General features: G+C 34.5%; 1 protein-coding gene across 5 annotated transcripts in view; it reads left to right on the forward strand.

The window, feature by feature from the left end:
• The window catches only part of FAM13A (family with sequence similarity 13 member A), a 284,430-nt gene that overhangs the window by 60,690 nt on the left and 196,420 nt on the right, over nucleotides 1-27,320 (forward strand). For all 5 annotated transcript variants that reach the window (XM_019741111.2, XM_074323597.1, XM_019741109.2 and 2 more), the window contains exon 4: nucleotides 2,493-2,670. In XM_019741111.2, the coding sequence (XP_019596670.2) occupies nucleotides 2,493-2,670 (178 nt within the window). The remainder of the gene's footprint in view (nucleotides 1-2,492; nucleotides 2,671-27,320) is intronic.

The raw sequence follows: 27,320 nt of genomic DNA on the forward strand, positions 1-27,320 counted from the left end.
TGTCACATAGGTACAGTTGTGCCCCCTCTTATCTGTGTAGGATACATTCCTGGACCCCCAGTGGATGCCTGAAACCACGGATAGTACCAAACCCTATATAGACTATGTTTTTTTCCTATACATACATACATCTAGTAAAGTTTAATTTATAAATTAGGCACAGTAAGATATTAACAAAAGTAATAATGAAAAGGAACAATTATAACACTGTAATAAAATGTCTGTAAATTGTGATCTCTCTCCAGTCATTTTTATACATTTTAGTTCAAACCTATTTCTGAATCTGTAACCATCCCTTAGTTGTAGTAAATGGCTTAATGTCATTTGTTTCAGGGAATGCCCTGCTACAGTGCCTGTCCAGGCTCACTGCTTTCTGGTATAACATGTTGCTTTCAATTGGAACATGTTTTCTGTTCATGTCTTCTACCCACAAATTTAATACCTTTACACCTTATCTAAGTACTTACCATTCAGCGGGGCCCTAACTTTTGCAATTTGAGGTGTGACAGGAAAACTAGCACAAATTTATTTTTCATTTTAACAATTTTGGGGATAGGAGACTCGTTCTTACTATAGACCTTAGTATCCTCAGCATACAATTTTTCTTTTTTCCTTATGAAGTCCAGAACTTTCACCTTTTCACTTAACGGAAACACTTTATAGGCTCCTATTGGCATATCCAAATTGCCAGCATCACTACTCTTGCACTTTGGGACTATCATTAAGTAAAATAAGGGTGACTTGAACACAAGCAATGATAGTGGATCTGATAACCAAGGGGGCTTAACTCAGTGACTAATGGGCAGGGAGCGTCTACAGAGTGGAGACGCTGGACAAAGGCATGATTTACATCCCGGACAGGATGGAGCGGGATGGCGTGAGATTTCTTCACAGTGCTCAGACAAGCACGCAATTTAACACTTATGAATTACTTATTTCTGGAATTTTCCATCTAATATTTTGGGACCATGGTTGACCTCAGGTAACTGAAATTGGGGAAAGGGATATGGTGGGTAAGGAGGGACTACTGTAGTAGGTGCAGAACCAGGATCGTCACCCAGGAAGTGACTCCTGAGCCTGGGCTCTTATCCTGTGCTCTGCAGCGCTCAGTGGCACTTTATGTGCTGTTCTGTGTGTGTTCACTCCCTGCAGTGGCATCAGATTGCTCATTTATTTTGTAACACTGACTAATCTTCTGCATCTCATTTGCCTCACTTTCTGTTTCTCATTCACTTGACAGGCTAAAGCAGCTGACCTATCTAAATTAAAGAAGCTGATGTGTATTAGTTATAACTGGATTAAGTTTTCATTCTCTTTGGCATCTGTCTAAAGGATGGACTGTGATTATTCCCAAAAAATAGTTGCTAAAAAAGATGTGAATTTTTCTCTAATAGAAAGTAGTGTACAGAATGACTTAACGATAGCAACTTGATTGGGTTTTAAATATTGACAAAATGAACAAATCTTTGAGAATTGAGGGAAAACTTTTCATATGTCTGCCTGTGAATTTCAAAACATTGTTAGATATTTTGGGCTATATACAAGGTTATTAGGGTTTTATATGAGAGGCATGTATCAAGTTCTAAACTCTACAATATGTGAGATTAAAAGGCTATATAGAAAATAAAGCTTTCCAGTTTTCTCTGTGCACAGATGCCTGATCACTAAGTTCAATGTTGCTCATGGTGACTCAGGAAGGTCTCTTGTATCACATTTTATTCTAATTAGAAATTCTTGTTTTTAACAAACTTGAACACAAAAATCAAATGGAAGATTCAAATGTAGATAAAAACCCAACCATTGTCTTAATTTTGGGCAAGAAAAGACACACTTGAACCCATTTTATGCAGCGAATAAAGCTCTTGGTTGTCAGGATATCTTGAATAAGTCAGGAATTCTTTAACATTCAAAAAAAGTTGAACGCTTAAGGAGCAAAGAAAAAGCAAAAGTGTCCTTTTCTTTTTTTCTTTTTTTTAGTAAAATGTTAACATTTATTAATTATGGATAGTGGGTACACATATATGTCACTTTATCTTTTTTACGGTACTTTAAAAATAAAAATCAGTAAGTATTTATCAATTTCTTACTTGTAATGCAGGCAGTGAAAAGAAAGAGACAGAAAGAAAAAACACAAAAAACAGAAATACAAATTAATGATCCTGGCACATATTTGTAATTTTCGTCCCGGGTTCAGTTCAGCTTGTTGATGGAATACAGTGGGAGAGGTCACCCTCAGAGACTTTCCCTCTAAATGCTCAGGGGTCTTAACATCCTATTTGCATTTCTTTGGCAGCAGTTTTACTGCAGCTTCTCTTCAGCAAGGATGGGATGAAGGCCTTTGGCCTCCTGTAAAGTGCCTCTTTTTTGATGACATACCTGTCTTTAGGATTTTGTTTTTCCCTGAATAAAATGTTAGAATTTAATATACCTGTGTGCTTTAGTTACTGTTATTATGAAATATGCCTGAGAACATTGTTTATTTTTCTTTTCAGATGACAGACATGATGCTCAGGAGAGTAGTTTAAGAGACCTACTAAAAGAGCTGCCAGACACCCACTATGACCTCCTCAAGTACCTGTGCCAGTTCTTGACAAAAGTAGCCAAGCACCAAGTGCAGAATCGCATGAACGTCCACAATCTTGCCACTGTATTTGGACCCAATTGCTTTCAGTAAGTTGATGCCGTTTTTCTTTTAATATCATCACATATTCCTTTTCCTTTACCACTGCCTGAAATTACTGGGATACAGAAGAATATTTCAAACTGAAAAGTCAACCAGTTTAAGTTGGAGAAGTTCCATCTGGCTATTGGGCATTTTAGCCTTGTTTTTGTCCCAATTTTGAAGAAAGCAGATAGGCCTTTTTATGAAACTGTAATTTGTAATATTTCAGACAACCTTATTTAAAATTCTGGAAATGTTTTACTTTCACCAAATAGGGTATTAAAAAAAAATCTAATCTGAAACATTGATTAGCAGAAAGAGAAAAAATATAATAGTGCATAATTTTTTAAATAGTGATAAAGTAAAAATCATTGCTACTAGATGGAAAATTACAAGCAGAATATATCAATGACAGAAAAATGTAATCTCAGGTACATTTATTTACTTTCTAGGAATAAACTAGACTAGAAATAAACTAGTTTCCACTGTGGGTGTTATATCACTAGCTAGAAGAACTTTTGTAAAGTTTTATATTTTCCCTTTTTCCTTAAAGCCTTTTACTACGTGAAATGTGATCTTGCAATCCAGGGACTTTGCTTTTAATTTAATAAATCTCCCATTAATCCCCGCTGATATCAACCACATTCTTTCTAGTTATAAAGAGAGAGAGAGAACACTCACAATTTTAAAAATCTTGGAAATTCTCAGCAAATTTTTTTTTTAGTAGTGTATTTGCTTATGTACTCTATTAATTTACAGACACATTCAGCTGCCCAGAACTAGTAATTTTACAGTCCCCAGAATGACTGCCTACATATAAACTCTGGCTTAGATCATAGTGGCTGCAGGTTTCTAGGACATTCGCAACCTACTCTGGGGAGAAGTTGTATGTTAAAAACTGTCCCATTATAACCTTAGAGATTTAAATTTTAAATATGACATTGCACAGGATATGTTAGGGTTTCATGAGTAAATGTCTCAAACACAAACTCCACTAATTTCCTATTTAGGAGCTCTGTGGTAAAAAAAAAAAAAAAAAAAAAAAAAAAAAAAAAAAAAAGCTGTATTTGTTCTTTTTACTCCTATCTGCACAGTAAACCTCTGGTGACTTACATGTAAGAAGTAAAGGTAAGTAGAAAACTATTTATCAATTTTGCAACCCCAGATTCTAGAAGAGGTGAAATGAGTTTGTAAATAGAATACTTATTTAATAATAACACACAGATCCATACCTCATTGCTGACTTGTTGGATTGGGCTTGATCTAGAATATCTGGTAACCTACTTCAGTTCGTCAATTGAAATATCAAATAAGAAATGAGTTCTTATTGTAGATTGTACTAATTAGTATGGCTTTAAAAATTTTTTTATTGTGGTAAAATATAACAAAATTTACCATTTTAACTATTTTAACTATAGTTCAATGGCATTAAGTACATTCACATTGTTGTAATCTACCAATTGGTATGTATTTCTAAACTTATGGATAAAGAAGTCACCACTAGGTACTTTTCTCATTGATATTCAGCAATGAGCTGTATGTAGCACTTTTTCTAGGATGTTTGTGACTTTAATTGTCCAACCTCATATATGTTATAAAGATGATCAATGGAAAGCTGCCATACAAGAATAATCTTACTATGAACCACTAAAAGACATAGAAAGTACTTTTCTTAATAACTAAGGTGAATACATTGTATAGTCAATAGATAGGGAAGATTTATTTCTAATAAATAAAGGGATATCTTCATAAAATAAGTTTTGAAAGTGTTAGATATAAAATGATACTGACTATGAAATATATAACAATAAAAATGTAAATAAGTACACCAAGTATATATGATTGGTGTTCTGAATGCTTGTCGTAGGTGACTCTTAATTAATAGGTTTTCAATATGCACATCCAGTTACAGGTTTATTAAATTTAGATGATCAGATAGTAGTATTATCGTTGTAAAATATTCAAACAATATAGAGGTATGTAGACTTAAAGTATCTTCCATTAGTCCCTCCCATTCTAGCCTTTCTTCCCTAGATATATGTATGTATATCTCATTCCATCCTTCTTTCTGGACACAGCCATAAATCCATTTTTAAATATAAATTGGATCATGATGTATATATTGTGAAGCTTGATTGTTTTTATGTTAGCACTAGAACATGTAATGTCAGTATATTTGTATACATCATTCTTTTTTAAGTATTGAATAGTGTGAATTTACCCTAGCTTGTTTATCCCTCTATTGATGAGCATTGATGTTTTTGTCAAATTTTTTATGTTAAAACAGAGTTGCAGTGAACATCCTGAATGTGACTTTTGTGTACATCTGCAACTATTTCTTTAGAATAGATAACCTAGGTAGTAGTGGAATTGCTTGGCTGAAGCGTTTACACATTTTTAAATTAATGTGTGGTACCCTTCATAAGGCTGTAACAATTTATGTTTCCCCAATTGTTGTATAAGAATACTCATTTCCCTGTAACCTTGTTATGATGACTGTTAATCAAATTTTTAAATTCTTGTTAATCTAATGGGGAAAAGATGATATCCTAATTTTTTGTGAAGTTGAATATATTTGTAGATTTTGGTGGGGGATCGTTAGTATTTGTGTTTCTCTGTACCTCTGTTCATATATTGTGTATGTCTTTTTTTATTTTATCTTTTATTTTTGGTTCTTTCTTATTGCTTTGTGGGATTTTTTTTATTGAAGTGTAATGATGCATTACATATTAGTTTCAGGTGTACAGCATAATGATTCAATGTTTGTATACATTATGAAATAATCACCACAATAAGTGTAGTTACCATCTGTCACCATGCAAAGTTATTTTTTATTTTATGATGAGATTTTTAAGCTTTATTCTCTTAGCAACTTTCAAATATTCAATGAAAGATTATTGACTATAGTCACCATGATGTACATAACATCCTATGACTTATTTATTTTATAATTGGAAGCTTGTACCTCTTGATACCCTTCACCCATTTCACCCACCTCCTATTCCCCCTCCCCTCTGGCAACCACCAGTCTGTTCTTTGTATCTATTTTGTTTTGTTTGTTAATTTGTTTTGATTTTTAGATTCCACATATAAGTGCAATAATGCAGTATTTGTCTCTCTGTGACTTATTTCACTTAGCGTAATGCCCTCAAGTTCTCTCCATGTTGTCACAAATGGCAAGATTTTATTTTTTATGGCTGAAGAATATTCCGTTGTGTATATGTACCCTACATCTTCTTTGTCCATTCAGCCATTAATAGACACTTAAACTGTTTCCATACCTTGGCTATTGTAACTGCAGTGAACATAAGAGTGCATACATCTTTTTGAATTAGTGTTTTTGTGTTTTATTCAGATAAATACCCAGAATTGTAATTGCTAGATCTTACAGTAGTTCTATTGTTAATTTTTTAAGGGACCTCTATACTGTTTCCCATAGTGGTTGTGCCAATTTACATTCTGTGTGGGAGTTCATTAGGTCTTCTAGAAAGAAATCTTTTGTCTGTTATAAAAATTGTGAAAATTTTCTCCTGTTGTTTGCCTTTAACTTTATTTATGGTGATTTTTCATATTTCTTAAAATTTTAATTTGCATTAATGTGTCTACTCATCCCCTTTTTTGTTTACAGGGAGATTTATGTCTTGCTTAATAATATTGTCTTAATAGTATCATAAAGGTGTTACACTACACATATTTTTCTTGTGTTATATTTGTAGCTCTTTATTATTAGCTTTTACTTTATCTAAATTTATTTTCTATATATCATGTATGTATCCAGTGGATTTTTCTTCAATTGGATAGCTAATTTTTGCCCAACCATTCATTCAGGAGTGTATCTCCTTGCTAATTTACAAGGCCAACTCTATCACATATTAACTTCTCACACATACATGAGTTTGTTTCTGGTTTTTGTGTGGCTCCTTCTTGTCTTCCTCCATTTTTCTATTACATTTTCTCTTTAAGAGGGATTTTGGAATTTCCATGGTGAGTGGTATCTCATTGTGTTTGATATGCATTTACCTGATTACTAATGATATTGAATATCTTATATGCTTATTAGTCATTTGTATATCTTTAGAGAAATTTGTATTCAGAGTCTCTGCCCATTTTTTAATTGGGTTTTTCGGCTTTATTATTAAGTTTTAAGAGTCCTTTATATATTTTGGATCTAAGTCCCTTATTAAATACAGGATTTAGAGGTATTTTCTCCATTCTATTAATTGCCTTTTTATTTTCTTGATCATGTCCTTTCAAGTACAGTGTTTTTTTCAATTTGGTGAAGTTCAATATATCTTTTTTTGTGTGTCACTTATGCTTTTGGTGTTGTACCTAAGAAGGCTTTGCCTAACTTGTGAAGATATTTTCTTCTAAGAGTTTCATAGTTTAAACTCCTGCATTTAGGTTTATGAAGTTAATTTGGAGTTAATTTTTGTAGGGTATAAGGAAAGAGTCCAACTTGATTCCTCTACCTGTGGATGTGCAACTATCCTTGTACCATTTGTTGTACCATCTATTTTTCCACATTGAATTATTTTAGCAGTCTTGTTGAAAATTAACTGACAATAAGTGTTAGGGTTTATTTATGGACTCTCGCTTTTATTTCATTGATCTATATATGTATCCTTATGCCAGTACCACACGGTCTAGATTACTGTAGCTTTTTAGTAAGTTTTGAAATTAGGAAGTTTAAGTCTTCCAACTTGGTTTGTCTTTTTCAAGATTATTTCAGCTATTATAGGTCCCTTGCATTTCCATATGAGTTTTAGAATCAGCTTCCACATTTCTGAGATAAAACCAGCAGATATTTTGATAAGATTCTGTTGAGTCTGTAGATGAGTCTGTCACCATCTTAATATTAAATCTCCAATCCATGAACATGGGATGTCTTTCCAATTACTTATGTCTTTAATTTCTTTCACCAATGTTTTGTAGTTTTCAGAATACAGGTTTTATATTCTGTTAAATCCATTCTTAAATATTTTATTCTTTTGATTCCTATTCTAAATATAATTGTTTTCTTAATTTTATTTTTCGATTGTTCATTGCTTGTACTAACATAGTTTTAATTTGCATTTATTTTATTATGAATGAAGTTGAACATCTTTACTTCTGTTTAAGGGTCAATTGCCTTTCCTTCTCTTGGTGTGTTTGTTCTTTTGCCCATTTTCCTATCAGGTTCTCAGGGATTTGTTTCCATGTTGGATATTTCATTTCAGTCTCTTTTCTCCCTAATAAACACATTTGAAACTCTTAATTTTTCTTCCAGTATGATTTTGTCACATCACTTTCACTTCTTGTCATGGTTTGGATTGTCCAAGATACAAACCCTGAGACTAAAGTTTTCAAGCAGGAGTTTTATTGGGTACTGCTCCTTGGAACCATACCTGTAAAGAATAGAGGGAAGCAGGATTAGACAGAAGAAGGTGAACCTTCATGAAGTTGTAAAAAAGGCCTTATTCAGTCCGAGTTACTTAGCAGCTGGGATGGCCTTTTAGAGATATCCCAAATTGAGTCAAGGAGATTGGTTCTTTTATCCCATTCCCTTAAGTCATTGGAAAGGAGTTGTGCCCAGGAGGTGGTGTAGCTTGGGAGATAGCTCAATTATGAGCCATGAGCAGACAACACTCTCAGCAAGTGGAGTAATAAATACTTCCAGCATGAAGGCGTCATCTGAGTGGCACCTCACAGAGTCCACTACATTTCTATAACAATGTTATAATAATGCTTTTATAATATACTATGGCACAGTAATAAGTATTTTTCTATGAAAAAGTTCAGCAAACTTTAGACTATAACCTGTATATGTTCTATTTGATTTTTCTAAAGAAATTCCTAATATCCCAGTTTCTAAGATAACTAAAAATTCTCTTGAAGAATACTATTGTGAGAGATTAGCCGGAATTGCTCTCCCCAAGTTTTGATAGTTATTGAAATGGGTACTAGATTTTCAGTGGTTTTGAATAGCCTGACATAATTTTTAAAAAGTTAGTCTAGTCCTTGTTCTGCCACTTGTTAGGTATGACTGTTTGCAGTCTTTATTTTTCTGTTAAATTTTCTATGAAATGGGTCCTACAGAGCTTTCTTTGAATCTTCAGCAAGGCTGTAAGAGAAAGTCTGGGTGCACAATAGACAGCTGGTAGAGTAGTGTTGGAATACATGTGCATTTAACTAAATACATTTAAAGTTGCATTAAGGGAAAGGTCAGGTTTTATAGATTTAGCCCATCATACCACATAATGAAGTGGACTCCTTAGAAACATGAGATGAGAGATTCTTCTTACTTCAGTTGTCTTAGCTTTCACTTTCTTCTAACATATAGTATAAACTTCTTACAGTATTAAATATGCAAATAAAAATAATTTTTTGTTAGTTTCAGGTGTACAAAACAATGTAATAGTTAAACATTTATCATTTATATCCCTCACACAGTGATAACCCCTCTCCCCCCCATCTACTACCTCTCTGACATCATATACAGCCATTACATTTCCACTGTCTCTATTCCTAATGCTGTACTCCACTTCTTGTAACTATATATATATGCACACAAAATTGTAGTTGACATTCATTATTGTTCAGCTTCAGCTTCAGATGTACAGTGCAGTGATCAGGCATCTCCATCATTCCTCAGGTAGTCTCCCTAATGGGACAAGTGTCCATTGGATACCCTACAAAATCTTTACAACATTATTGATTACATTCCCCAAATTGACTTTCATATTCCCATGGCAATCTTGTGGTTACCGATTGTGCTTTCTAATCCCCTCACCTTCTCCCTATCCCCACACCCCCTCCCATCTAGCAACCTTCAGTTTTTCCTCTATGTCTCTGAGAATGTGTCTGATTAGTTCATTCATTTATCATTTTCTTTAGATTCCACTTATAAGTGAGATCATGTGGTATTTGTCTTTCTCTGACTTATTTCACTTAGCATAATGTTCTCTAGGCCCATCCATATTGTTGCAAATGGTAAGATTTCATTCTTCTTTATGGCTGTGTAATACTCCATTGTGTAAATGTACCACAATTTCTTAATCCAGTCGTCTACCGATGGGCATTTCGGTTGTTTCCATGTCTTGGCTATTGTGTATAGTGCTGCAATAAACATAGGGATGCATAAATTTTTTTGAATTAGAGTTTTGGATTTCTCCCGATAGATACTGAGGAATGGAATTGCTGGATCATAAGGTAGTTTGAGATACCTCCATACTGGAAAAAATGTTTTTCTTGTCCAATAAAACTTTAAATATAAACCAACTTCTTCAACTTAATACTTGTACCAGAAACAAATCTTATGACTTACTCAGATTGCTTTGGCACTAATCTGCCGCCAGGGACTGACATCTCACCATCCTTGGGAATGCTGGATCCTTCTGCTTAGCTGCTCCCTTGCAGCTGGGTTAACCGGCCACCTGCCCAGAGTTTCTGACTTCCCCCATCACTTTTGTACCCTGAACTAGGATCTGAATTCCTGATTGGCTGTCAGAGGAGCTAGGTAAGGCAATCTGGAAGTCTAGAGCAGTTAAATCCCTCTGAGTGAACTTTGACAATGGGAAATAGGAGTCAGGAGGAAGCAAGGTGTTTCCCTTCTTTTCTCATCCATGAAATACTCCATCTCATGGCTAATTCTTGCAGTCCATCTGGTGAATTCTAGACTGCCAAATAAAGCATCTGTCAAGCCAACTGTTGTTTGTCTTTGGGGTTCTTTGTGAAATAGCTATGTACATTTACATTGTTTCACATCCCCACTTGCCTCCTTTCCTCACCCACGCTGCCCTGCAGTCCTGCTTCCAAAAGAATGCACCGACATCCTCATCCTTAGTCAGTCTCTGTTTACTTGGAAAACTGCTCTAACACAGTGTACACCTAAGGACACACAGGAGTGTTCAAATACAGGAGGGAAACCTATTTTCTTAGGATATGGTGAGATATGTTGTACTCTAAGAATTTTAAAGGATAATGTTAGCTATGAATGATTTTTCATTTCATATCTTGACTTTGAAACTTAATTTTCTCATAAAAAGCAACTCCACTTTAAATGTTAAACTTCCCAATATGATTATGTGACTCCTTTGGATTTGAGGTTTTCTTTGACAAAACAGTCTTTGAAGCGGACAGTAATATTAGAAAAATCTAAATATTTGTATTTACTGTTATTTGGAGTTAATTTAAAAATTTGTTAAATAACATTGATGAAACCAAAGACTCCCTAAGGACCTTTAGGTGAGATACTTTTTTCGTTTGTTAATATTCTTGTCACTTTGCTTTAAACCTGTTGTACACACTTAATTTGCACCATTTAATAATATCAATGAAATCAAATTTTAGTCTCTAATAATTAAACCTGCTAATTGCTACTGATGAGTAAGCCATTTTGATAAAATTCTGCTTCATTTCTTTGCTTCCTTTGCTTTTTTTCCTTTGTCTAGAGATCTGTAAATTAATCCTATCTTTTCAGATAAGTGTTTCATGCTAATCAGTAATATAATAATATTATAGGTATTTCCAAAGCTTAAAGAGATGAATCAAATTTCGATTTTTAGTGATAAAGCTTTCCACATGTGCTTCTTTCCAAGATGTTACATTTTTGTCCAGAGGTATCATTAAAAAATGTTTTAAAGCTGCTGTTGGCCTCCTTCAAATCTTGCAGAAAAATAGCACAGTAAATTAATCATAACAAATCACCTACTTGTAACCTGTAGTTGCAGGGTCACTGTGTGTGTGTGTGTGTGTGTGTGTGTGTGTGTGTGTATAATTAGGTACACACATCAGTACATTTGAGATGAGATCAGCTAAATTTGTAGGATGTGTAAACACATAAACTTACAATGTTACCATCATCTTATCTGTTAACTGCTATTAAGCAGCTTTGTTTGGATTACAGCCCAAATGTTACTTTTGGAAAATAGCTAATTTGGTTTTTTGTTGTTGTTTTTATTAAATTTATTAGGGTGACATTGGTGATTAAAATTATATAGGTTTCAAGTGTACAATTCTCTAATACATCATCTGTATATTGCATTTTGTGTTTACCACCCTAAGTCAGATTTTCTTCTGTCACCATGTACTATCTGATCCACTTTACCCTTCTCTGCCTCCACCTCTTCCATTTTTCCCTCTGGTAACCACTAAACTGTTATCTGTGTCTGTGAGTTTTTATTTGTTTGTTTTGTTCATGTTTTGCTTTCAGTTTTCTATCCCACATATGAGTGAAATCATACGGTTCTCAACTTTATCTGATTGCATGATATTCTTAAAATCTATCCATCCATGTTGTCACAAATGGCACTATTTCGTCTTTTCTTATGACTGAGTAATAGTCTATTGTATGTATGTACCACATCTTCTTTATTCAATCATCTATCAAAGGACACTTCAGTTGTTTCTATGTTTTAGCCACTGTGAATAATGCTTCATTGAACACAGGGGTATGTATATCTTTATGGATAAATTTCTTCAAATTTTGGGGTATCTACCCAGAAGAGGGATTACTGGGTCATTTGGTAAACCTATTCTTATTAAGGAACCGCCATACTGTTTTTCATAGTGGCTGTACCAATTTACATTCCTACCAGCAGTGTACGAGGGTTTCTTTTTTCCCACAACCTCTCCAACATTTGTTATTATTTGTTGATAATAGCCATTCTAATAGGTATGAGGTGGTATCACATTGTGGTTTTGATTTGCATTTCCATAATAGTGAAGTTGAGCATCTGTTCATGTATCTGTTGGCCGTTTGTATGTCTTCTTAGGAGAAGTGTCTGTTCATGTCCTCTGCCATTTTTTAATTGAATTGTTTGTTTTATCATTGTTGAATTGTATGAGTTCATTATGTATTTTGGATATGAGCTCTTATCAAAGGCGTTATTTTCAACTATCTTCTCCCATTTGGTTGGTTACTTCTTTGTTTTGTTGATGGATTCTTTTTGTGCAGAAGCTTTTTAGTTTGATATAGTCCCATTTGTTTATTTTTGCTTTTACTTCTTTTGTCTTTGAGGTCAAGTTCATAAAATCCTCCCTCAGACCAAGGTCCATAAGTTGAGTAGCTAAGCTTTTTCTCTATGCAATTTATGGTTTCAGGTCTTACATTTAGATCTTTGGTCCATTTTGAGTTCATTTTGGTATATGGTAGCAGAGCAACTAGTTTCATTCTTTTGCACATGGTTTTTCAATTTTCCCAGCACCACTTATTGGAGAGGCTTTCTTTTCTTCATTGTATGTTTCGGGCTCTTTTGTCTAAAATCAGTTGTCCATATTTATGGGTTTATTTCTGGGCTTTCAATTCTATTCCATTGGTCTGTGTGTCTGTTTTTTGCCAATACCGTGGTGTTTTGATTATTGTCACTTTGTCATATAATTTGAAGTCACAGAGTGTGATATCTCCAGCTTTGTTCTTTTTTCTCAGGATTGCTGTGGCTGTTTGGAGTCTTTTGTGTTTCCATATGACTCTGATTATTTTTTTGTTATATTTCTTTTAAAAATGCCATTGGGAATTTGATGGGGATTGCGTAAAATCTATTGCTTTGGGTAATATGGTCATTTTAACTATGTTGATTCTTCCAATCCATGAACACAGAATATCTTGCAATTTCTTTGTCTTCACTTTCTTTTAAGAATGTGTTGTAGTTTTCAGTGGACAGGTTTTCTTTACATTTTTTTTTTAATATCTCCAGGTGTAGAAACCAACATAGTGATTAGACATTTATATACCTCACAAAATGATAACCCCAAAAAGTCTATTACACATCTGACATTGTACATAGTTATTACAATATTATTGTCTTTATTCCCTGTGCTATATTTTACATCCCTGTGACTTTATTTTTTATTATAGCAGACATTCAGTATTGTTTTATATTAGTTTCAGGTATACAGCATAGTGGTTAGACATTTACATAGTTTATGAAGTGATCCCTCCGATAAATCCAGTACGCACCTGACACTATACATAGTTTTTACAATCCCATTGACTATATCTCCCATACTGTGCTTTAAATACCCGTGACTTCTTGGTAACTACCAATTTGTACTTCTTAATCCCTTCATACTCAGTCCCCCAAACCCTCTCCCATCTAGTAACCATCAGTTTGTTCTCTGTATCTGTGAGTCTGTTTCTGTTTTGTTTGTTCATTTATTTTGTGTTTTAGATTCCACATAAATGAAATCATACAGTGTTTGTCTTTCTCTATCTGACTAATTTACTTAGCATAATACTCTCTAGGTCCGGTCCATCCATGTTGTCACAAATGGTAAGAGTTCATTCTTGTTATTGCAGAGTAATATTTCATTGTATATATGTACCACCTCTTCTATATCCAATCGTCTATTGATGGGCATTTTGGTTGTTTCTATATCTTGGCTATTGTAAATAGTGCTGCAGTGAACATAGGGGTGCATATATCTTTTCGAATTAGTGTTTTAGATTTCTTTGGATAAATACCCAAGACTAGAATTCCTGGGTCATAAGGTAGTTCTATTTTTAATTTTTTTTCGGTGCCTCCATGCTCTTTCCATCGTGGCTGTACCAATTTGCAATCCTACCAGCAGTGCACGAGGGTTCCGTTTACTCCACATCCTCTCCAACACTTGTTTGTTGATTTATTGATTTTGGCCATTCCGACAGCTTGGTCCTTCAAATCTTTTGTTAAGTTTATTCCTAGGTATTTTATTATTTTTGTTGCCATTGCAAATGGATTTTTTTCCATGAAATTTCATGGTTGGTATAAAGGAATGCAATAGATTTTTGTACATTCATTTTGTCTCCTGAAACTTTATTTGTTTATTGTTTCTAATAGTTTTTTTGGTGGAATCTTTAGTGTTTTCTATGTAAAGGATCAGATTGTCAGCAAAAAGTGACAGTTTGAGTTCTTCATTCCCAATTTGGATGCCTTTTTTTTCTTTCTCTTACCTGATTTACTGGCTAGGATTTCCAAAACTATGTTGAATAACAGTGATGAGAGGGTACCTTGTCTTCTTCCTGATCTTAGACCAAAAGCTTTCAGTTTTTTATCATTAGGTGTGATATTAGCTGAGGGTTTGTCATATATGGCCTTTACTATGTTGAGGTACTTTCCTTCTATACCCATTTTATTAAGTGTTTTAATCAAATCGATGTTGTATCTTGTCAAATGCTTTTCCTGCATCTATTGATATGGTCAATTGACTTTTATCCTTTTTTTGTTTATGTGGTGTATCACACTGAATGATTTAAGTATGTTGAACCATCCTAGCTCCCCAAGAATGACCTCATTTAATGGTGATATATAATCTTTTTAATGTATGGTTGTGTTTGATTTGCTAGTATTTTGTTTAGAATTTTTGCATCTGTATTCATCAGAGATACTGGTCTGTAGTTTACTTTTTTGTGTATTCTTACCAGGCTTTGGTGTCAGGGTAATGTTAGCCTCATAAAATGAGTTAGGAAGTATTGCCTCTTCTTCAATTTTTGAGAAGAGTTTCAGAGAGACAGGTATTAAATCATCTTTGGATGTCTGGTAGAATTCACTAGTGAAGTCATCCAGTCCAGGACTTTTGCTTTTAGGGAGGTTTTGGATGATTGTTTCAATTTCTTTATTGTTGATCCGTCTATTTAGGTTTTCCAGTTCTTTGTGATTCAGTCTAGGAAGACTATATATTTCTAAGAACTTGTCCATTTCATGTAGCTTATTGAATTTGGTGGCATGTAGTCATTCATAGTATTCTTGTGTAATCGTTTGTATTTCTGTGGTATCTGTTGTAACTTCTCCTGTTTCATGTCTGATTTTGTTTGTGTCTTTTCTCTTTTTTCCTTAGTGAGTCTAGCCAGGGATTTGTCAATTTTATTAATCTTTTCAAAGAATCAGGTCTGTGTTGCATTAATTTTTTTGTATTGTCTTTTTGTTCTCTATTTCATTTAATTCTGCTCTAACTTTTATATTTCCTTCCTTAAGCTGACTTTGGGCTTCATTTTTTTCTTCTTTTTCTAGTACGTTAAGATGTAATATTAGGTTGTTTATTTGGGATTGAAAATGAATAACTTGGGTTAAAAAGCGTAGGCAGTTGACATTTTTCAAATCAAACCCAAACTCTAGTCGCACATAGTCTTATATTTAAACCTGTTAATGTATCTGTTCATAAAATGCAGTTTGTTCCTTTAATTTTAACACTATTGTATTTATATTGTCACCCTCCATAAACATATACCTGGCATAATAAAGAATTGGTAATTGGAAAGTTTGGCCTTTACCTGATAAATCCTGCTGAAGCCCTTTTCAGTGGTTACTTCATAGCCTGTGCTTCTGTATTACAATCCACTGTCACTAGTAACTATGATAATCAACTTTCTAGTTGCCCTTTTTGCAAAATGGGTAACTGTTTATTTTTTATTACAAAAGTAACTTGTTTCATTATGAAAAACATTTTTCAAACCAAAAAACAAAAGGATAAAGATGAAAATGAAAATCATCCATAATTCTACCCAGATTCAGATCACACACTTCACTTTACATGTTTCCATAGTCTTTGCACATACAGTCACATACATACACACACATTCACACACACACGTATATATTTATGTTTGATTAAAGATGGAGTAATAAAATACTTCATTATAACCTTTATTTAAAGCTTAGTGTTATCTATCATGGCATTTTTCCATGCTTATAAATATAATTCTACGTCATCATTTCTATTTATAGCATAGCATTGTGACCTTTTGATTGGTATCCTTTATTTAAGCCATCCCTATAAATGGCTTTTCATGATTTTTTTTTCCTCAGCAATAAGAATAGGTAATATTTATTGAGTGCTTACTAAGTTCTGGCAATGGTCTAGGTGCTTTTCATTTATTTGATAATTTTATCCTTAAAACCCTCTGAGGCCGATATTATGGTATTATTGTTATCTCTACTTTACACATAAAGAAACTGAAGCACAGAAAGTTTAAATTGCCCAAAGTCACATAATTAGGAAGAGGTTAGCATTGGGATTTTGAATCCAGACAGCCTGGCTCCTCAGCTCCAAGCTCTTAATCACCACCAGTAACTGTTTCCCCTATAAACAGCTTTACAGTGACTATTCTTGAACATACATTTTTCACACTTCACTGTACTTTCAGAAGTAGATTTGCCTAGTCAATGAATATTCATATCAGATTTTTTTTCTTCATGGAAAGGGTGTACCAGTTCATAAGCAACAATGTATGTATGTGTCCCCTTTCCCATACCTTCTCCAATACTGGTTTATCATTCTATTTCATATTTGCATTATAATAAGTGAATATTATTTCTTTTAAAATCTTTGCTTATTTGGTTACTGTGAGGTCTGTCATATTTAAAAGCCTATTTTCCCCATATAGTTTTCTTTTGTAAATTGCCTTTTACTCTTTTTTTGTTCTTTTTTCAGTTTTTCTAAGCTGGTGATTTTTTTTTGTAATTGGTTTGTAAGATTTCCTTTTATACTACAACTATTAATCTTTTGTTACATATTGGAAATATTTCTCACAGATTATAACTTAAATTTGAATTTATAATTCATACTTTCTGCCACAAAGAAGTTAAAAATTTTATTAATCAGTTTGGGTTGTGTGAGTTTGATGTTACCCTTAAAAGGCTTTCTACCTCAAGGTTATAAGAATATTTACTTACATTATCTCTTAATATTTTTGCAATTTCATATTATAGTATTTAAATCTTGAATATATGTGGAAATTATTTTAGAAAAGGTATGATATGGGATCAAAAAGTTATTAAATATTATCTTATATTTCATCTTATATTTATAGTTTTTTAATACTTAGATACTGAATTTCAGTGAAATTTACTTTGGAATAAAATGCAATTTAAGGATGTAATTTTTCACTGAAATAGTTAGCCTAGTAACCAAACAACATCTCGAGAGTAATTCATACTTTTCCAAGTGATTCAATTTCTTAAGTATGTTACATCAATTTCTTAAGTATATTTTGGCCTTCCCTTAGCTCTAGTCTACTACACTGATCTATCTGCTTGTCTGGTGCTAGTATCATACCCTTTATATTTTAGTGTCACAAGTCATATTCTTCCACTTAATTTTTCTTTTTCAAGATTGTCCTGGATAATTATATGCACATGTTCTCCCAGAACTTCAGAATATCTTTCTTGATTACAAAATTCCCATTGAGCTTTTAGGTTTATTGGGTATAGTTAAAATATTTAATATTGAATCATTTGTTTAATAAAATGACAAATCCTTCCATGTAGTCCAGTTTTTCCTGATGTAATTTTGTTTCTTAAAATTGTAGAAGATTGAAAAAATATGGAAAATTGTAAAATATACAGTGAAAATCACCTAGTAGTTCTATTACTTAGAAATTATAACTTTAAATTATGTATCTATTTCCTTCCAGCCTTTTCCCATGTACATATTCTTTTTAAAAATTTTATCAATATTATGTTTTCTTTATATTTTTAATCCTGCTTTTTTACAAAACATTGAAATATAAAAGTTTTTGATGTCATTTGTATCCTTTAGTTTACATCATTTTTTATTTATTCATAACCAGGACTTTTTATTGTATTATATCAAATTTGGAGCATATATGAAAAATATGTTACTCAATCATCTGTTTCTCATGGTGAACCCATTAGCATAGTTGGTATTCTCATACTTTTATATTAATAGATAAAAAACTGAAGTGTACATAGATCAGTTTTTAGGATTACAGGGCCGAAGTATAACTTTATCTGAACTAGGCAAGAGAATAATCAGTTGCTTTTTAGAGAGGAAAAAAAAAAAAAAAAACAGATTGGTACAGAAAGATTTCTAAATTATCATGGTCCCTTGGTAAAATGGATAGAAGTGTTAGGTTGAACCATATAAAACTGCCATTTTTCTATTTCAAAATGGCCAAATATTACAATTTTATATAGTTAAGAGTAATAGTAGCTGAAGTCTATTATTCCTATTATTATAAGCTTAGAACATGCATTTGAATCACAAGAAATTAAATATACATATTGAAGATGATACTACATATTCTCTGTTCAATGTCCACTTACTGTTTTCCAGGAATCATGATGATTTATAATTTTATGTGAACCACGCACAGCATTCTGTGTGAAGGGTAAACTATTATTCTGGATAGTGGTAATAATGATGTTTGAAGTCTTGATTCAAACAAAAGTAATCAGAAAGGACACTTTTTGACCTTGGTCTCACTCAAGAGGTGGCATTAGAGCTTCAAGTGGTTGCCCAGCAAATTGATTGATTGCTTGTTTGTAATGTATGAAATTAACAACCAATAGTATTGAAAAAATATACATTGCAGTTACATTTTTTTATGTGAAATAATAATTTACTTTGTTATATTGCAAAGAACAATGAATATTTTCCTAGCAACCTAAGGTTAGTGCATTTTAGGTCAGTGTTTATGTGAGAAAGAATAAAGTATAGATGTTTGGAGGTCTTTTACCCTGTCAGTGTGAAACAGTGTTTTTAAAATGTGTGAACTCTCCTCTGGAATATACGTCTCTAGAGAATAACCAGATTTAGTTGTTGAACATTGCGGATTGCGGCCAGAGTCACAGATTTCTTATCTTTTTAAAAATAATCCCTAGGGTTCTTTAATCACCATGGGAATGTAGTGATTAAGCAATAACAACTGCCTTGCAGTTAATGTTCAGCTGGAGAAATATATGGTCCAGCACAAATTCAAGGTCCTTTAAGTCAGTTGGTTGTTTATTACAGAGAAATGCCCAGGTGGGGTTATGGCAGAATAGGTAAACTCTGTGCTTGCGTTCTCTCACGACCACATCCAAACTAGAACTAAACTACAGAACAACCACCATTGAGAATCGCCTGAAGTGTAGCTGAACATAAATCCTATAACTATGGATATGCAGAAAAAAAGTCATGTAGAGACTGGTAGGAGGGCTGGAGATGTGGAACAGGCTGGTCCCCATAACCATGGGTGGCAGTTAAACATCAGGAGGGATATCTTGGCTGCAGAGGTCCCAGCCTGACACCGGGTTCCCCAGTCCTGGGTTCCAGTGCAGGGAAGAGAATTCCCCACAACTTCTGGCTGTGAAAACCAGTGGAGATTGTGGATGAGTGAGATGGACAGCAGCTGGAATCCCAAGCCTTCTTCTTAAAGGGCCCACGCACAGACTTACCTGCTGATGGACTCACTTGCTCTGAGGTCCAACAGCTTGAAAATTGCCAGCGACGTGCAAGTATGGGAAGGAACTGAATTGTCTGGTTTCAGGCAGAGGGAAGTAGGGGCAGCTTTCTCCCAGACACAGGTGTTGACTGAAACCATTGTTGAGGCCTCCCCCGTCCAGCATGCGGATGTAGGCAGCCACCATACCTGAATCTCCATCGACTTGGCTAACACCATTTGGCCCACCCTGGGGATTCACAGACACATCACCCCACCCACTTACAGGCTCATCCAAGCCGCTTCCAGTGGCTTTTCCATACAAATGGCCTATCTTGGCTCATGCTATGGACTTTACTAAAATCTCTTCAAGGCTCCCAACCCTCCAAAAGCAGCATCTGGCCTTTGCATGCCTCATACCTCCTGCTAAGTAGTCCCAAGCCCAGAACTCAGACAGCTGGTCTGGGTACACAGCTTAGCCTCTCCCAGGAACCTCCAAGGCCAGCACAGGCAGAAGACATCTGCGGATTGGTTTGTGGCTCATGCTAAATTGCTTCACACCCACAGCAGCCAGCTCAGGTGACCAGGGAGACTGCATCACTGGGCCTCACAGGACACCTACCACATATGGCCACTCTGCTAAGACTAGGAGACATAGCAGCTCTACATAAGATATAGAAGCAAACACATAGAGGAAGCCAAAATGGAAACAAAGAAAAATATGCAAAATGAAAGAACAGAACAAAGCTCAAGCAAAAGAACTAAACAAAATAGAGACAAGCAATCTACCAGATGCAGAGTTTAAAACACCAATTATAAGGATGCTCAGTGATCACAGGGGTAACTTCAACAAAGAGATAGGAAACATACAAATGGAGATAGAAAATATAAAAAAGAACCAGTCAGAAATGAATATAATGACTGAAATAAAGAATACATTAGAGGGAATCAACAGTAGATTAGATGAAGCAGAGGTTAAAATCAGCCATTTGGAAGATAAAGTAGAAGAAAACACCCAGTCAGAGCAGCAAAAATAAAAAACAAGGATTAAAAATATTGATGATTGGGGGTGGCCGGTTACCTCAATAGGTTAGAGCTTGGTGCTAATAACACCAAGGTTGCTGGTTGGATCCCCGCATGGGCCACTGTGTGCTGCGACCTTCTTAAAAAAAAAAAAAAAAGAACTAAGGATAGTTTAAGGAGCCTCTGGGACAGCATCAAGTACTAACATTCACATCACAGTGATACTAGAAGAAGAGACAGAGCAAGGAATTAAAAACCTATTTGAAGAAATAATGATGGAAAATTTCCCTAAATTGGAGAAGGAAACATTATAGATATACAAGTGCAGAGAGTCCCAAACAAGATGAACCCAAAGAGGCCCAGGCCAAGACACATCATGATTAAGATGCCAAAGGTTAAAAACAAACAGAGAATCTTAAAAGCAGCAAGAGAAAGGCAGTTACCTATAAGGGAGCTCTGATAAGACTGTTAACTGCTTTTTCAACAGAAACTTTGCAGTCCAGAAGGGATTAACATGAAACATTCAAAGTGATGAAAAGCGAAGACCTACAACTAAGATTACTGTACCCAGCAAAGCTATCATTTGAAATTGAAGGACAGATAAAGAGCCTCCCAGAAAAAAAAAAAAGCTAAAAGAGTTCATCACCAACAAACCAATATTATAAGAAATGTTAAGGGACTTCTTTAAGAAGAAGAAGAAAATAAAAAGATAAAAAATATAAATAATGAAATGGAAATAACTATCTATCAACTATTACTTTCAATGTGAATGGATTAAATGCTTCAGACAAACAACATACGGTGGCTGAATGGATAAGAAAACAAAACCCTTACATATTATATATACTGCCTATAAGAGACTCACTTCAGGTTGAAAGACACACACTGAAAGAGTGAAAGTTAAGGGATGGAAAAAAACATTTCATGAAAATGGAAACAAAGAAACAAAAAGCTGAGGTAGCAATACTTATACCAGACAGAATAGACTTTAAAACAAAAGAGACAAAGCAGGACCCAGTAATCCCACTTCTGAGTATTTATCCAAAAAACACTAAGACACTACTTCGAAGGGGCATGTGCATTTGTATGTTCGTTGCAGCATTGTTTACAATAATCAAGATATGGAGGCAACCTGGGTGTTCATCAGTTAAATGAATGGGTAAAGAAGAGATGGTACAAAAATATAATGGATTATTACTCAGCCATAAAAATATGATGAAATCTTGCCATCTACATCAATGTGGATGGACCTAGAAGGTATTGTGCTGCGTAGAAGTCAGACAGAGAAAGACAAATGACATACGATTTCACTTATATGTAAAATCTAAAGAACAAAATAAATGAATAAACAAAACAGATAGATACAGAGAACATTTTGAGGGTTGCCAGATGGGAGGGCTGTTGGGATGGGTGAAAAGGTGAAGGGATTAAGAAGTACAAATTAGTAGTTACAAAATCATAAATAATCTTGGGGATGTAGGGTATAGGATAATAGTCAATAATATTATAACTATGTATGGTGTCTAATGGATACTAGATTTATTGGGGTGATCACTTTGTAAGTTATGTAAATGACTTACTACTGGGAGAATATTTTTGCAAACCATGCCTCTGATGAAGGGGCTAATATCCAAAATATACAAGGAACTCATGCAACTCAACAACAAAAAAGCAAACAACTCAATTGAAAAATGGGCAGAGGACCTGAAGAGACATTTCTCCAAAGAGGACATACAAATGGCAAATAGACATATGAAAAAAATTTTAATATCACTAATCATCAGAGAAATGGAAATAAAAACCACAATGGGATATCACCTCACACCAGTTAGAATGGCTGTCATCAACAAGACAAATAGTAACGTATTGGAGAGGCTGTGGAGAAAAAGGAACCCTCATACACTGTTGGTGGGAATGCAGATTGGTGCAGCCATTATGGAAAGCAGTGTGGAGGTTCCTCAAAAAATTACGAATAGAATTACCATATGACCCAGCAATCCCTCTCCTGGGTATCTACCCAAAAATTCTGAAAATATTTATCCATAAAGATATATGTGCTCCAATGTTTATTGCAGCTTTATTTTCAGTGGCCAAGACATGGAAACAACCAAAGTGTCCTTCAATAGATGAATGAAGAAGTTGTGGTATATATACACAACAGAATACTATTCTGCCATAACAAAAGATGAATAGTACCATTTCAACAACATGGATGGATCTTGAGATTATTATGCTGAGTGAAATAAGTCAGACAGAAAAAGTAGAGAACCATATGGTTTCACTGATATGGGGTATATAAAACCGAAAGCAACAAAGGAACAAGACAAACACATGAAGAAACAAAAACTCATAGACACAGACAATAGTGGTTACCACAGGGTAAGGAGGGAGGGGAGTGGTAGATGAAGGTAAAGGGGATCCAATATATGGTGATGGAAAGAGACCTGACTCTGGGTGGTGAACACACAACGTGATATTTAGATGATGTATTACAGAATTGTACAACTGAAATCTCTGCAACTTTACTAACAATTGTCACCCCAATAAACTTTAATTACAAAAAAAATGACATATTACTATGTTGTACACCTGAAACTAATAGAATATTGTATGTCAACTGTAATTGAAAATTTTTTAAAAAATTAAATGAAGAGAAATGCCCAGCCAGATGATATAAACACTACTCTAATAAATAATACTTTAAAAATGAAATTGCCTGTTTCGCTTCAAACATTCTTTCACAGGACTTCTACATTCATGATATTGTTTATTCCTTATATCAATCTTAGGAAGAGAGAAGGCCAGATGATTTTATTTTATGAAAGCTGGCATGAGACTCCTTGGGGTAGCTGGTGGGTAGGTATCAATGATTGACCACAAGTTATATCACCAGTTAATAGGAAGACTAAGAATAGGATGTCTTCTGACTCTTAGTCTGCTGTATTTTCCAGTAGATCACATATTTTTTCAACATACTACTACAGATGTTATTTCCTGCACTGTACTCTATCTCACCAGTCATGGGTTATCTGTGGAATTAATGGCCTTCATTGTAACACTTGTCTTCATGTGGCCCATGTGTGTATAGTTAGTTTTAATTATAACTTTTAAAAATTGAAGAAAGCATTTAAAATGAATACTGTTTCTCTTTGAGAAACTAAAAGCAAATGCAGATTCTGATAATTCTGCTTTTTTCACTTTTCATACCTCTAAAAGAAAAATTTAAGTGAAAGCAAAATCAATTTAGTAATCCTATGTGGATACTGTCTATACGACTTCAAAATAAAAACTAGTGCCATATATCTTATTCAAGAGTAACCTTGAAAATAGCTATTGGTCTTGGAAATTCTTTGTATTTCATCATCCAGTGATGACAGGTGGCAAATTTAGGCATAAACCCAGAAAATATATAACTATTAATATCTATATTGAGGCATGTTTCTTAGCTGTTGACAAAATCCAGTGGCAAATTTATACTCTCAGCATTAGTATGGGAGTGTGTGTGTCTTTATACAATATGTAACAATCTCCAGAATTATCTCTCACACCCCCATATCTGCCTTCTACACTCTTATTTTCTCTTATGAGGTTGCTATAGAGAATCAGTCTTAGAGGAGCAGAACTCTCCTTCCTCCTCTGTTGTTAACCAGCTTTCTGACTTTAAGAAGTCACTTAATTTTTCTAACCTCTCTTTGCTACTAGATGATACATGGATTTCATTTCAGCATTAAGATTTTATGTGATTATTATTTGGTAAATATATTAATTTACCAAATATTTTTTTTGACCACATACTATATACCATCAGACAATGTGCTAAATGTTGGCCAAACAACATGGTTCATACCTTCAGGGACCTCATACTCTATGGGGGAAGAGGGAAATTTCTTAAATACTGAATTACAGTTGTGACAAGGTTTGCAATGGGGTTTCTAATAGAGATCTTGATCATGTGCCTATTTGATTGTACATGCCAGAGAAATGGCTCACATTTTATTCAAACTTAGCTGAGTTGGAATACTCCCTCTCCTTTTTAAGGCACTCCACATCCTCCAAGTTCTCTTTCCCTCTTCTTTGACTCTGATAACTGGTTTTCCTTTTGCTGTCACCCACTTCAATCCAAATCCACATTATTGGTAGAATTGCCTATTTAAAACATAAATCAGATCATCTCCCTCTCTCTTGCTTCCAAGACCTCCATTTAAGGATATTTCCTTTTACCTACCATGGCATTCAAAAGCCTTTAATGATTTGGTCTGTAATTTCTCATTGTAGCCTCATCTCTTCTATTGCTTCCCAGAAACTAACAGGGGTTTGGATTTCCTCTAATCTGTATTTAAATTAGAGGGAAATCTTGGGGCTGAGCTAGACTCTAGAGGTCATTCATTCTAATTTACTCCTTGAAGAAAAAATGGACAAATTCTCCTAGAACAGTGGCATCCTGGGGAATATACATAGCCAAGTAATTAGAAAAGTCTGTTGGAGAGATCAGAGGAATATAAGCTAGTGTAACATCACCAAAGCCAAAGAATGAAATTTTAAGAAAGGGTAAACTATAGAGAGGGATCAAGGAGAAAGAGGTGAGAAAAGTATCCTGGATTTGGAGATGTAAAGATCATTCAAATCAATAATTGCATAGGCGGTCTGACAATTACCTACGCTTATGTTGGCAGCACTGTATAAACAGCTCGGTAAGGTTTCATAACCTTGGTATATCAGTGTCTCACAGCTGTGTTCATGTCGATGTGTGATGGTGTTTTGCTGAGTGGTATTCATTGTAGTTACGTGTTTTTGTGTCATCGCAAGAATGTCTGAGCTTGAATTAGAGCAACGAACAAACATTAAATTTCTTGTTCAATTTGGCAAGAGTGGAAGTGAAATCAGGGACATGTTAATCCAAGTTTATGGGGATAATGCCATGAAGAAAGCGGCAGTGTACAAATGGATTAAATGTTTTTCGGAGGGGCGAGAACAGGTCACTGATGAAGAGAGGTCAGTGTGGTCAGTAATGAGCAGAACTGATGAAAACATTGCAAAAATTCATTGAATTGTGTGTCAAAATCATTAGCCGACTGTGAGAAGCATAGCAGACCTAATAAACATCAATAGAGAAACAGGAAAATCTTCACTGAAAATCTTGGCATGAGAAAGTTGTGTGCAAAATGGTCCTGAAAGAGTTCGCCAAAGAACCAAAGCAAAGGGGAGTCAAAGTTTGCCAAGACCTTTTGGAGAGGGAAGACAATGTTTTGGGCCATGTTATCACTGGTAATGAAACATGGGTTTACCAATATGACCCTGAAACAAAGCACCAAAGTGCACAATGCAAGTCAGCCAATTCTCCACAACCAAAAAAGTTCCGTCAGTCCAAATCAAGAGTCAGAACGATGTTGCTAACCTTTTTTGGAATTATTCATTGTGAATTTGTATCAACTGGACAAACAGTTAACCAAGTTTACTATTTGGAAGTGCTGAAAAGGCTGCATGTAAAAGTTAGACTACCTGAACTTTTCGCCAACAATTCATGGCTCTTGCATCACAACAATGCATCAGCTCACATGGCACTGTCTTTTTGAGGGAGTTTTTAGTGAGTAAACAAATAACTGTTTCGGAACACCCTCCCTACTCACCTGATCTGACCCCCAATGGCTTCTTTCTTTACCCAAAGATAAATGAAATATTGAAAGGAAGACATTTTGATGACGTTCAGGAAATCAAGGGTAATACAACGACAGCTCTGATGGCCATTCCAGAAAAAGAGTTCCATAATTGCTTTGAAGGGTGGACTAGGCGCTGGCATTGATGCTATGTCTGAGAAGATAGAACTCCAGTGACATGTATAAGATTAGGCGCTATTATTTCCTTGATATATTTATAATATATGGTATTCATTCCTTATATAAAGCAGTATGATTTCCATGAGCACTGATTAATTTTGCTGATAGAGGTACCTTTAAACATAGATGGCAAATATTCTTGCATTTATTTCCATGTTTTGCAGTCCTAGACCATTTTAGGTTTTAACCTTTGCAAAGACTTTCCCAGGTCTTCAACTTTCTTGCATTTGACAGCCCCACACTACATCACGAAAAACATGTTAAAATACACCCACAACCCCCACTAATTATTTATTTTAAAAAATTGATTTCTGTTGAGCTGTAATTGACTAATTGATACAATACCATATTTTAAAACATTTAAGTATTCAATTTTAATTTTGCAGTGTTTTTGTTTTGTTTTGTTTTGTATTTTGGAATCCTGAGAGCTCAGATATTTTCATTGTCTCATTAAAACTCAATCAGCCCTAGGCTATCCTTTATTTAATAAATAAAATGGCCCTATTCCAAATAAAATTATCTTAGGGAAACCAAAGTGGCTCAGTTAGATAGTAGTTGAGTTCTGATGACTTCACCCCTGTATGTTATGTGACCACAGCTTTGCCCAGAGAAATGAAAGGCAGCAATAATGTTTTCCTTAGGAAGGTTCATATGCCCCCTGAGACATAGTGGGGTCAGATTAAGT

The sequence above is a fragment of the Rhinolophus sinicus genome, linkage group LG02 (genome assembly GCF_036562045.2).
Source record: "Rhinolophus sinicus isolate RSC01 linkage group LG02, ASM3656204v1, whole genome shotgun sequence".
Lineage (NCBI taxonomy): Eukaryota > Metazoa > Chordata > Mammalia > Chiroptera > Rhinolophidae > Rhinolophus > Rhinolophus sinicus.